Genomic DNA, 16,854 nt, shown 5'->3' with positions numbered 1-16,854 from the left:
AGGATTCGCTAAAACCGTCGATAACGTGTAAACGAACCAACAGATTCCGAAGAGCTTTAAATCAGCGAATAAATGAGTGACGCGCAGAGCCTGTTGCGTTAAAATAAATAATAAATATTATCTAGAATTACCTTGCTGCAACCACTGCTCTCGTTAGCGAAGCCGCGTAATTTTCATCAATTTAGTCGCATGAGACAATTGACGACTAATAGTGCTCTTTATTACCGCGAAACAGATAGCTGTTTGCTTGATCTCCGCTATGCTACAGACAATTGTTCCAGTCCCGGTGTATCAGATACGAAGTATTAACTTCTGTGGACGTCGCGAGCTCTAGATAGCAGTGTTATACTAGAAATTAATGAATTAATGGGCGAAGACTTGTGGAAAAATCGAGACCCACATGTTCCCACAATTATGACAAAAGAAACAAGGAACTAATCCACGGCACGTAATATAATGCTCTATGTAATGTAGGGCAGAGCGATCAGAATTCATTTTAATTTGACTATTAAAAAAATGCCTGGTCTGTGAATAAAAGCTTGAGCACCTTTGCACACTGTATGCTAGATGCCGAGTCGAGTTGTCGTGCCGGTGTACGATACAATAAACCCTTGAACTTGAAAGTTATCAGATGTGAAGTCAACGAACCTTTTTTAGTATTACGAATTTCATCGAAAATCCCCATTCGATGACTCAGGACGCCTGCTGGCGGGAAATGGCTATTGGGAGTGCGCCATCCAGCACCGCTGTGGAGTGACCTATAGATCTTGGATTGAACCGATGTCAGTTGGCCGGGAAAAAGCGGAATCCGTCTTTGTGGTGTGTAACTCTCAGGATGCGTAAACGTACCAAGCAAGAATTGACCATTCAAGCTTGGCAGCCAGCTTGAGAGGCACGAAAGAAGCCATAACAGCGAAAGCGACAGAAGCTGTTGTAGGGGTGTAGGTCGAGCCATTTCGGCCTGCAAACAACAACAAACAGGACAGTAACATTAGCTTAGCAGAACTTGCTTGCGTGCATTACTGCCATTGTACCACTCTTCATCTAACTACCGATTCTGTTAGCGGCACCTGTTACAGAGTAGTACTAACGAGACTTATCAACTCGGTGAATCCGATACTAAACATCTTGTTTATTTTACCCGACAGTGCCTGTGGACATCCACCCCCGAGGTAGAGCGTGTAGGCAGATTCGATGCGCGATGGCAAAACGTTTTGATTTCTCGTATTAATGACGACCGCTCTTGCAAGCCAACTTCATTAATCGACGACTATCTAGACTGTAGGTAATATTCGAAGTGTTTAGCCTTCAGTTTTTTTGATACAGATTGATTAAAATTTTAACTTGAATTAAGACGACCTTAGTACATTTGTCGCCCTCAACGTGCCCGCGAAGATTCAAACATTTTGCATTAGAATTTCCTCCAAGCCAACAACCACCGAGGATTATAAACAACGCTTGGTAAGTCAGGTTCACTGGTCTAAAGAATGCTTGTACTTTGTTTTGCGTAACAATCTATTTTTCAATTTCTGAATGCCAAATTTCTTATAGACAATAATAAAGAAAATCACTAGCATGGCCCTTCTCACTAATGAAAATACTTTATCGTTAAAGGCAGTTTATTCCTGTTGTTATTATAATTTATGCGAATTTATTTATTAAATAGACTCGTTTCTTACTATTTATTTTATCTTATTGGGCCTTTAGGTGCTCATGAACTTATCCTACGAATTTTACCAAGCTTCAAGTGAGCTTCCACTTAGTCACGTCGTAGCGTAATAGTTGACCATGATACAACGCTAACCATCTCACAATCTAACCTCAATAATCAGCTCTAGGTGAGATGAAACCTCGCCGCAAATACAGTCCCATCCGAAGAATGTTGGCAAAACGTCAGGTCGAACATCTAGCACATATGGAGGGCAGTATGCGTATCTGTATGTATGTATGTACGTACGTACGTACGTACGCGCGGTGTTTGCTAAGAGGGAGCCTGACAGATCACTGGCGAACGACCGTCTCACTATGGCATTTCACCTTCATTTTGCCAACGGACCCTGCTGCGGCGTTTGCTTGCTTTGAGTTTAAGAGGTCAGTGTATGTGTTTTTTGCAGCTTTGTCGCCGTGTGTGATGTCTGCTTTGCTCCATGCCACACGCAATATCGATATTGCTGATCGTTACGCTGCAGAGGGGAGGAACAAAAACAAGCTAAGAATTACCAGCTATTAGCAGACCGATTTACATAACAATCATATTAATCGTACTAATAATAGTGACGCAGGCGTTCATAGAACAATTAGTCAAACAACCTGTGTAAACAAATGATCCCACAATGATAATCCTAATAGTCAGTAGAAGAATTTCGTTTCAACATTTACACCAGGAACAATATATTTTGGTCATTTATTGATTGTTATGGCTCCTGGCACGGTCTCTAGCCGCTGCTACTGCTGCTGCTGCTGCTGCTGTGATAGTCAATGTAGTAAACAGACTGGTACTCTTCTTATTTCCGTCTAGGCGTTCCCTAAATGTGCATGTTACTGCCTGGCGGTCCGTCTAGTTGTTTATTTGCTAATAATTCAATGTATCTACGTCGTATCGTGTGCGACGCAGAACGAGTTGATTTATTCATTTGGTTGATCATTATCGAGGCTGTTGTTGCTGAAGGAACAGCTATAGCTATCGTACTTCGTTTGGAATATATTTTGAGCTTAAAGTTTTATGTTTTGTACTGTTTGTTAGTACAGATTCCTGTAGGACGTTACCATTGAATATACAAGACCCCACACCGGTCCAAGTCGCTATGCAACAATTATGGTGCTACATGCGTGAAGTTTCCGCTGCGAACGAGGACTAGTGTACCCTGGATATTAGAAGAGAAAATGTCTTTCGCACACTATCCTACATACCCCCGTATATCTATCTGTGAGGCAGGTACATAGAGGCTGTGCGGAGCAACACGACATTATAACGCTTCTTTTGTACTACAGCGTACCGCTACACTTTTCTCTCCCGCCAGCTTTGGCAAAAGCAGTACGAATACGAGAACGAGAGTGACGACGTGCAGTAAAGCAGAGAAAGCTCTTAATCCTTACCGGTTAGCAAGTGGTACAGTCTCGTTCTTTCGTTATAATGAGGATTACTCAAAAAGAAAGAAGCGACAGACGCGAAGAAACATGCCGCCATCAACATCTTCGCCCCTAATCGTCGACTCTGCTGGGGTATCTCTATCGCGTTGCCTGAAGTTACTCTCCCGCAGTCCCATTGCAGTTCACCAAAATGCCAACAAAGAATCCCTAACACGTCTGGTACAGCTTGTTTGCAGCGGCCGGCCCCACAATCGAGGAATCGAGAGAGAATGATATGATGCGCCGGTATGACTGACTGCTGTTCGTCGCGATGACTGTGGCCATTCGCTTTTCAGCGCAATAAAATTAGAGGCGGACGCAGGCTCACTCACACGTACAGGCAGAACGGAACGAAGAACCCTAGCGCGCCGTTGCGACTGGAAAATCGCTTAATACAGTAACATTTTGCGTTGACTATTTTTGTAAGCCGCTGTCCCTTGTAGACAAACCTGATCGGTTTTTGGACTCTGGGTCCGTCCATCCACTACTTGGGCACCAAAACGGAAATACGATCGAGCTAACAAACAGCAAAAGCAAGTAAGGATTGGGCAAAACGTAGAGCGACGAAAATCGGATACAAAAAAAAATGGCTACTAAGCTTTGCGGGCCACTTTGATGCTCGGCTTGGATCGAGGGAACGGAATCGATCAGATACAACCTTTCGTAGTCTGTAACCGAACGGAACGTACGCAACCGACCCTAGGCATTGCAGAGTTATAATCAACTTGACCATACCTCTGGTGTCGAATCAAGACCTCGAGGCCATGTTCCTACTTGCAGCCAAAGACCGTTTAAAACATCAAAAATGTCAGAGTTTTCACGACTGCTGATAGTTGTATTAGGTACAACCGCTGCATCACACACAGAGTATAAAAAAATGTCAACTGTTTTTCTTCTAGCTATTAATTGCATGTTACTATGTGGCGTATTTGATAATTCTAACACTTCTTCCACGACTACGATTATGAGCTGAACAAGTATTTTTGCGATCATCAGGACGCTAGCCGTGATTATTACTCCATTAAAAATGCGAAAGACTGGCAAAAAGATGTCAACGGCGATTATTAGTATCAGACAGGCCGACTTCAAAGGATTTACTATCGAAAAAAAAAAATAGAGGAAATGTAGGCCCCGGTTTGAATTCAGTTTCAGTTCTGCAGCGGCTTGTATTTTTAAGCTTACAACCAATCTAAACATAACGCATTTTCTGCCTGTCTTATTGAGGCGACAGTTTACACCTTTTCGCATAAGATTAATGGCGACTGAGCATACTTCCGGCGTTTTCTTTGCGGCGGACGCCCTGAAGGATGTCTTTATACAATACAAAACACGACGTAAACTCTACTGCTATGCGAAATCAACCGAGCCTTGCTTTTTGTTTCTGTACTCATTCTTGTCTCTCTCTCTCTCTCTCTCTCTCTCACTTGCGTTTACACTTAGTTATTTTCTATCTTTTTTCTGCTTTTTTCGCTTTTAATTTCGATCAGCTTACGTATAGTAGAATGTAATTCCGAAGAACGCTTCTCAAATAACGTAATAGTGATTAAAATTATGACAAATCTTTCTTTGACGCACTTTAATAGTTTTATTTGAGCAGAATGTTGCATGCTATTAAAAAACAAATGCGCTTATAATCTTTTGAAGCAACCTTTTCATCGTCTGGCTATCGACCGAACATATTCTACTACCGTTTACAACTTTAGAAACGAAATAGAACGCTAGAGGATGCTAATAGCTTTTTGTCTCATCATTGCCCTGTAACTTAACGAAAAAGTTAGTCGCAAGTTAGGTGTTTGATTCAATATTTAGCTGGCATATAAACGGAATTTATTTTCAAATTTTTATTTACTCACATCAAAGAGGCGTTCTACATTCTACACGCTCTGGAACGACCCCATGTTAACAACCAGCACGACGACTTATCTGGGATTGTATATAATTAGCGGGAATAAACAGGCAGCTAGATGAACAAGCACACAGGAAAAAGCAATGCACGTCTTGTGTACCAGTCCAATCAGATTGACGCTATGAATGCTATGAAATATACCCCCTACTCAAAAAAACGCGACTGCCGCTTCAGAAGACCTAATGTAAACCTAGTTTTCAAACGCACGCATTAGCAAGCGCCCATGGCTGACTCTAATACAGTAAAGACAAATCATCAAAGCAGTATTACGGTACAATCAGTCGGGCTATCTTGACGCACGGTAATGATATATAGACTCTTTGCTATGAACGTTCGATATAGAGGAAAAACAACGTGGCTGTACAAAGTGCATTTTTATAATTATAGAAAACAGGATTTGTTTCCTTTTTACTGTTGGTAATTTCATAATGACAAAACCTCAATCTGGAACAAATTGCAAAAATATAGGTAAAATAAACTGGGAAAGACAAGCAAATGTATAAATTCTCCGAAACGTATTTTCCTTTGTGTGAGCAAAATAGAAACGCGACGACAAACGGCGTACCATTCGTTTCAATCGGACCTAACGAAATAGTCGTCCATTTGTTGGCATCTTTGACTGAATATTTCTAACTGCTCCTTGCGACCCTACTTTGCAGCGTTACTGATCTCTGTATCTTCTACAATACACAGAGACACCGACAAGCGTTGCTAATTTGCCAAAAGCAAATGGTTATCTCCACATTCTTCTGGGTCCTCCTGGCCAAATCCTCGTGCCACCTTTACCGCCCATCGATGTCTACTAGAAGTTTTCAGGGACGACGAATTAGCCTACATTAATATTCATAATGCTACCTTTAGCTGATGCTGTTAGCAGATGAAACCAGGAAAGCACAGTGGCGCTCGATACCTGGTATTCCTCTCCATGAATAGATCACGGAAGCATCATTACGTTCTCCTGTCACCTTAGCGCCGACTTATCGCAAGCGTAAATGATGCTAGATGGAAGAAATATCTATCTTACCTTTGTCAGCCCTAACCACCAGCTACCGTTGCTACCACGGTCTTGACCGCCCTTTCTAAACACAGTAAATATATGGAGACTGTGCTACATCTTACGTAGTATACTATTTCATAGTTGGATAAGCAATAAATATCTTGCTTATGGCTTGGATATCCTGGCGACCTGGGGTAAATTATCTTTTTCGACCTGTTCCCACCGTTTCATGTTTTGTACAGTTTTTAATGTGTACGTACATTTGTACATATCGAAGTTGAATTATATTAAGGCAAACTTAATAGGCAATTATGCTGAAATTAGTTCTATTGACCAATTGCCAACAAACAGAAGCGCAGGATTGATCAACTTGATGTTCCTAGCAGCGTTTGGCTATCACTCGTAAGCATCGCAAGTGTTTGTTTTTCTTTTCGTTCAACTTTCCCTACACGTGACCGCTTTGCCAGCTATTTTATGTTAACTGCAATGGTTGTCTAATTAAAGCCTTGGCGCAATTCTCTTATTTCTTCAAATTTTGTATAGATTCGCAACTTAGTTTATGATTTGCTAAAGTTACAAAGTGGACAGGTACTATTTGAAAAATTTATATCAATCACGAGAGATCGGTGTTAATAACCGCCGTGGATAGCATAGCACGTTGGGCACTGCTAGCAACGAGATAAATCAGCGTGAGATAAGTGCGTAATTATATGGAAGTATTAATTGTGACGTTAAGCAATTACCGGTAAATTATGGGAATCACCGTGATAGCTTAACGTATGGATAACGTATTGGCCTGTGGTAATCTTAAGGGCACGTTGTGGTCTAGGTTCAAGCCCATAGGGTATAAACAGACTTCGTCTCGTGCCAAGAGCCGGCAGTCTGATGGAACTATGGTACCGGACGTAACACTCGAAGAACGGAGGTAGATTATGGCCAAACGATAATATTTCTTTCGTATCTATATACGAAACTCGATCTTCATTTCTATATTGTTTCTATACACAAATATCTGTTTATAGTGTGCGTATAGAGGAAGACGAAAAAAAGAATATAGCCAACAAGACGAGAGACGTTTGGCGATAAGTAGACGCAAGCGTCTTTTATTTGTTATTTTATATAAAGTTAGATACCCCTTTTAATTGATGTGGTGTTCGTCTGCGAAACGGACACTGCCGCTGTCGACGTTATGCGCAGCCAGCAATGATGGTCCGTGAGTGCTCGTCAATGCCAACGATAGTAACGGCAATGCCGATCGTGAAAATTGCCAACGGTAGTTAATGGCAATGGGAGATGGAAACGGGGTACAATGTTTGTCTTGGCGTTCAGCGGTTGCCCTGTCAAGCTCGCCTGTCAGACGTCTATGACTACAGGGGCCATAAGCCTAGCAAATTATAAGTGTGCACCGACAGTCAGTGAGGCAAAGGCTATTGCAGCAGCTGCTCTGGCCGGTGCATCAATGAAGTCGTTCGCTGATAGACGTCAGGCACTTCAGCAGCTGTAGATCTGAAGATGAAGATACATCAGCAACAATAATAGCGTTAAAATCTACTGCAATAGAGTGAAGCTTCAAGCAACAATCGTGCTCGACAACAACAACAACACTTACGTTGAAGATCATCGAGATAGTGAACTAGCTAAACATGTAGTTCTGTCTCAATCATCCCCATTTTTAAACTTTTGATACTGCTGCTGCTGCTGCTGCTGCTGCTACTGCTTTTTTTTTACCGTTATTACTAAATCACTCAATCGAACAATTCTGTTAAATGCGACCGAGGGCTTTGCGCCATCTGGTGAGAAGTACCGGTATAACAATCGATCGGAAGCGTTCGTAGACTCACCTACGCATAGAAACAGACTCGGCATTAATTACTGCTTTAGCCAATGGTAATTAGGAATATAGGAGAATTAGATCATGTCTAGTTGCATAGACTGGCGATAGGAAAGGGCCAAAACTATAACTAGAAGGACTCATTATATCAAATACTGGCGGTTCCACTTCTCTTCTTTCTCCTAGTCCCTTTTTTATTGATATTTAGAGACTGAAACATTAGTAGGATAGTAGATCGATTACAATGAGCTAGCGTTTGTGTAAATCAATAAGTCAGGATGGTCGGTTATGCGTTTGTTTTCTGGCTGGGGGACTGGTCAGTGTATTTGGTAGAATTGGGATTATCTCATAGCATAGAAACAGACACGGTACGAGAAAGAAAGTAAAATAGCACGGGCCAAAAGCGCCCACATATGAAATTCTTGATTTCGTCTTAAAAATGGTTTCCAAAGTATACCGAATCTTCGTTTTCAGCTCAACTTTTCGTTTCAACTAGCTGAACGACTAGCCGATTTTTTAATAATTACACAGATATGTTTCAATATAAATGATGATAACATTAAGGAATTAAGAAATCAAAACTGTTCATTCTATATGGTCTGGGTTGAATTTTATTTTTAATCATGAAAAGGCTTATAAGAAATATATGCTTCGCAATAAAATCAAACGTACACCTTGGATAAATATTATGGGTTTATGCGCTTCCAATTAATGCTATACGCGCTCATTCTTTTTGCAACTTTTGACCCAAATCCAACATACACTCGATAGCTAAATGACGCTACTTCCATTGAATCATTTCTAAAAATATATCAGTGAATATCCAATTCGCTATTTTCAATCAAACAAAGGACATCTTTCCTGCAGGCGGATTATAGACATATTGTTCTCAATCCGAAAGCGGTACTCTTTACGTAGAGTACACGTTTTTATATTTCTTTTATTAAAATTTCCTACCGTTCAAAGATCCATTGCTTTGTTAGAGTCACAACTGGGGGCTGTTGGAATTAAATGTCCCGTTACTATTATCGATCCATACACGGATGACGCTATCTAGGATAGGTGAGGTCATGCCCTAGTCCCAGTCATTAGAAACATCAAATTGATTAGTGTGTTCAATGAAATGATTCACAGCTGTCCATATGGCGTACTTTATGATAACGAGTTCCATGTCCAAACCTACGACGGCAGAATACGTATGCTGTACAGCAGGTAGCATAGCTTTAGGTTTACTTCTGGCGGAGAGCAACGAACTTACTTTTGTTCAGTTACTTAGGTTTTAGTTAGTTACCTAGGTTTTGTGGTGGTGTAAAGTGGCATACCCGCACAGTGGCTAGCAAACCATACCAACAATGGTGAATGAGAGCTCAGCCAGAGTCATCATGTTTTTGATGACATTGTCGATCAATCTCATCGTTGATCTGAAGACTGACACACACTCACCTGTCCCTCAAATTTTATCTGCTGCTTCTACCACATTAAGGTTTGATTGCTATTTTTGACTCTAGGTACGCAGATAACCTAATTTCTAAAGCACTGCAAATGCCGTTCGTGCAAGGCGTCTAAGGATCCTTTTTAGTTACGATGCTTAAGTTAATAGCTCTTGCACATGTATCGAGTGTCTTTCAATCCTGATCGGAAGCGCTATCCATCAGGATGTATCACAGTATCTTTGTTGTACCGATGTAGTCGTGTCATCATAGGATCGCCTAATATACATAAACGCCTGCACTGTTCGTCGCGCCGCACTCATCGGAAGAGGCACATTAAGTCTGGAGTGTCCTCGTTGATTGAGCTAATTCATTGGCGTCTATATATGTACACGTATCGTGACGCTTCTAGTTTATCTACGAATCAACTGTACACCCCGTGAACATCGTCGCGGTTTATGACGCATAAATACGGACTACAATATACCTAATGATTCTACTTAGCTTTTCATTGACTGTTATACCCAGGAGTAGACGATTTGTTATGGGTCCGAGCACGAGAAAACGATAAAAGGAGAGAAGGAAAAAATAAAAAGGAATGAAACAGAAAAGATAGATTGAGACCATAAAAGTTGTCCAGCAATTCGAGCTACAATATGTATGTATATATAGAGAGTGCTTTTTATATATCTAACCGTTCGCGGTTAATATCTAGTAGTAGGCATTTCACGCATTGATTTTATCGGTGAGCACAGTGACGAGCAGCATCAGCCGTAATACCAGTGGCATATCAATTGCGATTTGGCGTGCACGCTTGAAAGATCGTCTTGTGGATGCCGTTTTTCAGCTATCTAATCGTTACCGCTATCATCAGACTACTGCAGTACACTAAATACTAAATGAGCCAAAAACGTATACTCTTTAAACGAACGATACGAACAATGCAAATAGCCATTTCTGTCTCGGTTCTTTAGAACTAGCTGTTATTAAGGCGGCAGCAGTAACGGCGGCAGGGGCCGAAACAATTTCGGCCGAAGAAGAGGGGCCGATTTACCCGACAGATATTCTTTCTTGAGCTTGCTATATATATTCCAATGCTGCATGCACGCATAGATAGACAGTGACGATCGTTGCATGGCTAAACGTAAAGCTACATAAGCTTTTCTTTCGGATGTTTTTGTTTTTCCATGAATTTGTTTGTATACGCGCATATACGTAGAGTGAGCGACAAATAGACGAATAAAAAAAATAACCCTAATCTTGATAACGAGGGGTAAACGATTCTCAGTTGACTCGTTTTTTGCTAAAGACTAAAACTTAGTAATGTTGTTGTTGTTGTCGTTGTTGCTATATGTCGACTGGTCGTCATATCAATATCAGTTAGGCTTTATCTATAATTTTACCATCATACTCTCGTCATTGTTGTCGTTTGTACCATATCGTGTCTGTGTGTATGGCCACGTGGTCATAGAATCAGAGCGGAGACCCACAGCCAAGAAAGACCGAAAAAAGACCAATAGGCTTGTTTAGATCAACTGAATAAATGATTTGAAAGATACAAATGTGCATGAAAGCTACGTTAATTGAAGCATTGCGCAGGAACTATTGTGGCACCTGTCATATGTCTTTTATGGAATAACTGTTTCTACAAATATCGAAGTATAAAATATTAACAAGCTCCGAAGCAAATACGTCCGCACTGCCGAAAAAATCAAAATCGTCCTTTGACACGAAACAATCGCATGTTTCTGGGGCATATTTGTCTGATTTTCAAGCAAAAAGCATCAGAACAGCGTCAATTATGCATTTGTTAAATATTAAATCTGTGAAGGCATTGCATCCACTGTGACTGCCATGATTGTACTTCTACACATTTTGTTGGGCTGAAAAAAATAATGAACGGGTCATGACACAGGTAGTATAAATTTAGCTAAATGACGATGTCTTTGTACCTGCTCGAGAAATCGGCTAAAAGCAAAAAAGTCATCGTGTGAAGACCTATGCTCTTTGACGTACTCGAACAAAATCTAGGAATTGGTTTGTCTACTATTGCTTGGCTATTTTGATCTGTCGGAGTTTACTTCTAAAGAATGATCATATCACACCTTGATCGTTACGATGGAGTTAACGGTCATTGGTCGTTGTCGGCCGCCGACCAAGCGAGATGAGTCGCTCACTACAAATGATGTCAAATCCGGTGGCATTTTTTTACCACAGAATAACAAATGAGGTAAAAAGAACAAGAGAAGAAGTAAAAATAATCGCAGTTTGGTCGAATGAACGACACGAATCTACACATCCTAAGCTCGTTGATCATCCCGCCATCAACCACAGCGGGCAAATGCTTAGTGCGTAAGACCCCTAAGCAACATTGCTTTTCACTTACCTATATTGGCTATAGACGAAAACTTCAATGAAGCCATCGATGAAATATGCGTGCCTTAAATATGCGTGTGACAGGTGTGTCCTAAAAGAAGTTTCTAGACAACGAAAATAACGTGAAACGGTTCGAATTACGAGCCACCTTACGGAACATAGTGTTCGATAAAGCGTTGCGTCCAGAACACATCCTGGATGGATCGATTGGAAGATGGCAGACGTTCACATCGAAATATTGCGGCCGTTCTAGAGTCTGACTGGCCGTTTAGGACCCACTTCACCGCGACCTAACTGACCTCCAAACAAAATCAAAGTAATTCAGACGGAAGATGTAAGTTCGTTTCTCTATGAGAAACGGGTTTTCGTAACGACGAAAAGCGACAAAATCCAATTTAATTAATTACACAACATAGGACGTCTCAATTGAACATGTTGAAGTGCAAAATTACATATGTAGATATGTACATATTGCTGGTATATAGGATAGCCGCTGAAACATGTAATAAATTTAAAATGGCATACTCAACGTTGTACCAATTGGTAAACATAACAAATACATGTTAGTCAGCAAAATGAACCCATTCATGACTGCATCGCCTTGTCGCTTCTCAGGGTCAGTCGGACTGCCAGACTAATCCCCTAACTAATTCAGAGTTTTATCATCACGTGTTACAGGTCTGCAAAAAACGCACGCACGCAAGCATTGACTACCATTCATTTGAACTTCAACTCGGTATAACGTATAACCTCGATAAAGGCTACGTGTTTTATTATGTGGCTTTGCGAGGGTTACGTGCCCAACACTGCATCGTTTTCAGATCTCCAGATCTGCCTTCAAGTCGGTGTTTGTAGGTCCATGTATTAAAGAGGCTTCAGATGCCACCAGCACAAGTACAGCACAATATCTTACTGGCTACCAGGGCGTAGCGATCTGCACATTAGTAACACAGTCAGTCACATACGAATTTGAAAACCTGAGGGAGCCAATTAATCAGATTTTGAAGCGCTTTATAATTGTTTTTTTTTTTTTTTTTTCTTATCACAACAATTACCACGCTTCGTAAGTAAAAGACTCGCTTACTAAGAAACATTTCCCATATATAATAATAATATGTTCTCTTAACAAGGTGAATAACACTTGTAAAAAATGGGCTCGGTCACCTTCAACGCTTAATAAATAAATTATGCTTAATAAATAAATCCATAAATCTAGTCACGATTACGCTGATCTCGTGGTGACACTTCTTGCGAGCCCCGTTCTCTTCAAATGGAGAGGTAAACGAAAAATTGGTTTTGAGCTTAACGTAGACCAATCACGTACTTCCAAATGTTTCGTTCAGGCGCTGGCAATATTACATGTCTCTATCTGAAATAAAGCGCCTTCTTTTTGCCAATGAAATATATTCTCGGATGGTGTGTAACTCTAAGCGTTTCGTTTCTCGGTATTGACGATTTTACTAGAATTGTGAGCCAATGTCATATTGCTATCGTTGAAAGTACTCTTTTCAATGTTTTTTTGTTCGATGTGCGGAACAGAGGCAACGCGTATGTGATAAAGATAGCGGCCACTCTCGTCATAGTTGCTGAAAACTAACAAACGATCAAAGTACCCCCTATACGATACTCTCTTTAGTGGTTTCGTTGGTGTGCAGTACAAGGCCTAGAAGCTAATTGATGAGTGACGCGTGAGTATTGGCAAAACTTCTGAATGAATGAAAACCTTTGAGGCATCCAGCTAATATCATATAGATTTTGATATAATTGTCTGTAAAGTCCCACGTAAATAACAATAGCTTATTGCTATTCGTATTAATAACTGCACGCAATCGACACTTCGCAGTTGTCCCAATGAGATCGATGACATTACGTAAATTACTAAAAAAATCAAGGTATTTTCATCTATAAACCGTGAGCACTACAACCTCAAAACATCGCTTTTTTCTGCTCGATCGAAACCTGCGGCAGCACTGGCTGGTCTTCGGCCTTTTGTTTACTTGATAATCTAGAATTAGAAAATTGCACGTACGTGTTGTCATGTTGGATGTACCGCTCACCTTATCTAGGATTTTGGCAATGAAATGCGTACCTTGTGGGTGCGTGTATGTAGCAAACTCCTAACAAGGCTAGACCTGTTTTTAGCGATGCATCAGTGGTACTTCAATCAATCAACCACTCATAAGCAATACACAATAATGATGCTGAATGTATAACAGCAAAGGCTTTGAAACGCGATCTGAATCAATTTGATAATCGGGACTCTCCGTTTGATGAATGAAATGTTTGCTCTCAATTAAGGGCCTGTAAACAAAGGGCCTAGGACTTTCGATTCTTTATTATTAGCATAATTTTAAGAAAAATAATACTTCTTGCAGTAATCATATCATGCTACATATCGACGTAAGCTTTCGGTCAAGGTAAATGGCATAGAGTTAGGTCCGTTTCAGTTTTGAGAAAGAGCCGACCATAGCATGGGTAACTGTGTTAGCCGGATATGAAGGCACATGTATAATGAGATATATAAACGTGCAAAGAACCTGGTAAAACCTCTGGATGTTTTTCCATTTTGACTCTGAAGATATGTGGTAAAATAGGGAAAATTCAAGCTAGTTTAAAATCCAATATCTAAGTAGAGAAACAGACTCAGAAATTATATGTTGCCCGTTACCTTCATAATATTAAAAATCAGTAACGAAATAAAAGTGCTGAGAAATATTTTTTAATTAAATCCCTGATAAAGAAAAGGTTGTCTTGACGAAATAAAATAAAATAAATTTAAATCAAATAAAATCTAAAATAAGCTAAATTTAGATTATTGCAATTTAATGTTATACGTATCTGTGTGCGTCTCTATCTGCTCAAACAGAGCAATTTTTTAAAGATATCTCTCTAGGGACACTTGGAAGTTTTCGATAATCCCATAATGCAGAAGGAAGTCGCTGAAAAAATTAGCTCTCTTTTGTCATTGTTGCATATGTACTCTTTATTACAGTGTAGGCAGGCATATTTTCTACAGGGATATGGTCGACTATTTTTTAAACATTTTTTACTAAAATCTGACAATTTGTAGCCATTTCATGCGTACTCTCCTATGTAAACAGACCTTTAATTGCTGTTGATTGGTCGCGTAGTTCCGACTTAAATCATCAGTGACACTCTGACGAGCTAATTATCCAACCTAGTCCAAGTTTGGCGCTTTATGTGTATTTAACTCTGCGTATTCGTAAATTTCGCATGGTCCAACTGCGCACATAATGAAAGGTAATCTGCCACCAGGGGGTTCCTGGTTCTAATGGCACGTTTCGTACTGCATGATAGATTTGATGTCAGCATGTACAACTGGCACAGAAGAAAACTGCACTACCCATAGTCTGCCGTCCTTTTCGAAGACCAAAAAAATAACGTTTTTGTCGTATTTGTGATAGAGGGCAGTATTCTTAGTGAAAAAATGTCTTAAATAATTATATACATATATATGTATAGCACTAGATCTAATATAAAAATTTAGCCGTATAAAATAAAGTACCGTACCCGTTGCAGGATAAACATTTATGAGAGGAAACATGTATTTGTTTGATTTTAGAAAAACATTAATTCGTGTTGTTGTAAGCCACGAGCTGAGTAGGTGCTTTGTTACTAAGGTCTTCTCAAGGTACCTTCGAGCAAGAGTTTATTTTAACCGGTCGATCATGCTAAGTGCCCAAAATAAACAGCATGGAACAACCAGCGCTGACAAACGAATGATCTAAATATCCGAAAAAATGCTAATACGAAAAAAAAAGTAAGAAACTTGTGCGATATCCACAGCAAGGGACTGCTATGTTGAAATGACAGATTTGTCCAACAAGAACAGGCAAACAAATCTTCCGCCAAGAAGCTACCGCGAACACGATGATGCCCTGCACGGCAGGCACAATCGACCAAACTAACTCGGGTATCAAAGAAAAAATGGGCCATTATTTTCTAAGCGAATACGACACGACATGTTGATGCTGTTACAACTATATCTGAACATGCATCGGTGCGTAGGCCTATTGTAGTAGAATTGGTGGCGTAGCCATTTATTGATGACGTCATCAAAAAAGTACTTTTAATTATCTTCTTAAAATAGTATGTTTGCTTCTATTGCGTACGTCCGATGATTGTTCCCAATTAGCGTAAAGCACTCATAACGACATTATCTTTAAGTTATGCATGTCGCCGGCATCATAACAGGGCTTTACCCGCCAAAACAGCACGCGCTTTAATGGCACATACGAAGAAGGGACGTAACTACGGCCCCATGGCAAATTTCTAGGAAATTTCCCTTTCGGAGTCGCTGTCAGTCTGAAATTTTTCGGTGATTGATCGTGAGAAGCGTAAACATCTATTCATCAGCCTCCGTTGCGACAGCCTTCATTGCTTACGGTGACGGTCTCTAGAAAGAAGCAGAAGTGAGTTAAAAAAAAAATTACGAAACATATGACACAGTAACTATTCTCCTCCCACAATTAACTTGTCCATGTTCGCAGGCACCATGTCCGCATGACCGTGACGAAACGTTAGGCACAATTTAACAAACTGTGGCGGTTGACAACATTCGACCATGTGTAGCTACGCCAAGTACATCTCATATATTGTCCATTGTTCTTATTGTTTTTTCTTACTATCTAATGGCAAATTCAAGGCACAAGTAATGCCTATGCGACGAAACTATCTCGTGAGACACATCGTGCTCTACGTTTGAACAGATCCTCTTGGGATAAAGCTTCTCAAAACCTACCATAGAGCCAAAGGTAGTGTTGATCAACAGATGGTACTCAGCCGCTGTAAGATGTCTCATTAGATTGATATTCATGACGACGACGACAGCTACTTTGACTTCCGATCACTGTGATTTTTAATCTATTGATAATCTGACCAAAAAGACCTCTTGCCAGTAGTTCAAGACAGTCTAGTTCGCAGTGCTCTTTAAGCAACTAAGAAGCTTGCCCCCTTTTTAGTTCGTGGCAATCTGAATAATTACGATAGGCAGAGACTGGCAATGGTCACAGAACCCAGTAAAAATTCCTTTATGAGCCCAAGTGATGAAAAAACTAAGCATCTTTTTATGGCATAGACCTCCATGGCCCTACAGTTTACCTAATGCGAGATTCTCCACTTTATTTTTGTACCATACAGCGAGGGAACACTATAACAAATTGTG

At 40.3% G+C, this 16,854-nt stretch overlaps 1 protein-coding gene across 2 annotated transcripts in view; it reads right to left on the bottom strand.

Annotated features, from left to right (window-relative positions):
- LOC111270408 (atrial natriuretic peptide-converting enzyme) overlaps positions 1-16,854 on the bottom strand; it is a 52,361-nt gene that overhangs the window by 19,355 nt on the left and 16,152 nt on the right. Inside the window, exon 2 of one of the 2 annotated variants that reach the window (XM_022850615.2) lies at positions 649-961. The exons of the other annotated variant lie outside the window; for it this stretch is intronic. Within the exon in view, the coding sequence (XP_022706350.1) occupies positions 649-955 (307 nt within the window). The 5' untranslated portion in view covers positions 956-961. The remainder of the gene's footprint in view (positions 1-648; positions 962-16,854) is intronic. 2 annotated transcript variants of the gene reach the window in all.

This window comes from Varroa jacobsoni, unplaced genomic scaffold (assembly GCF_002532875.2).
Source record: "Varroa jacobsoni isolate VJ856 unplaced genomic scaffold, vjacob_1.0 scaffold_1470, whole genome shotgun sequence".
NCBI lineage: Eukaryota > Metazoa > Arthropoda > Arachnida > Mesostigmata > Varroidae > Varroa > Varroa jacobsoni.
Note: the sequence above shows the minus strand (reverse complement) of the source record. Positions and strands in the feature narration are given on the sequence as shown.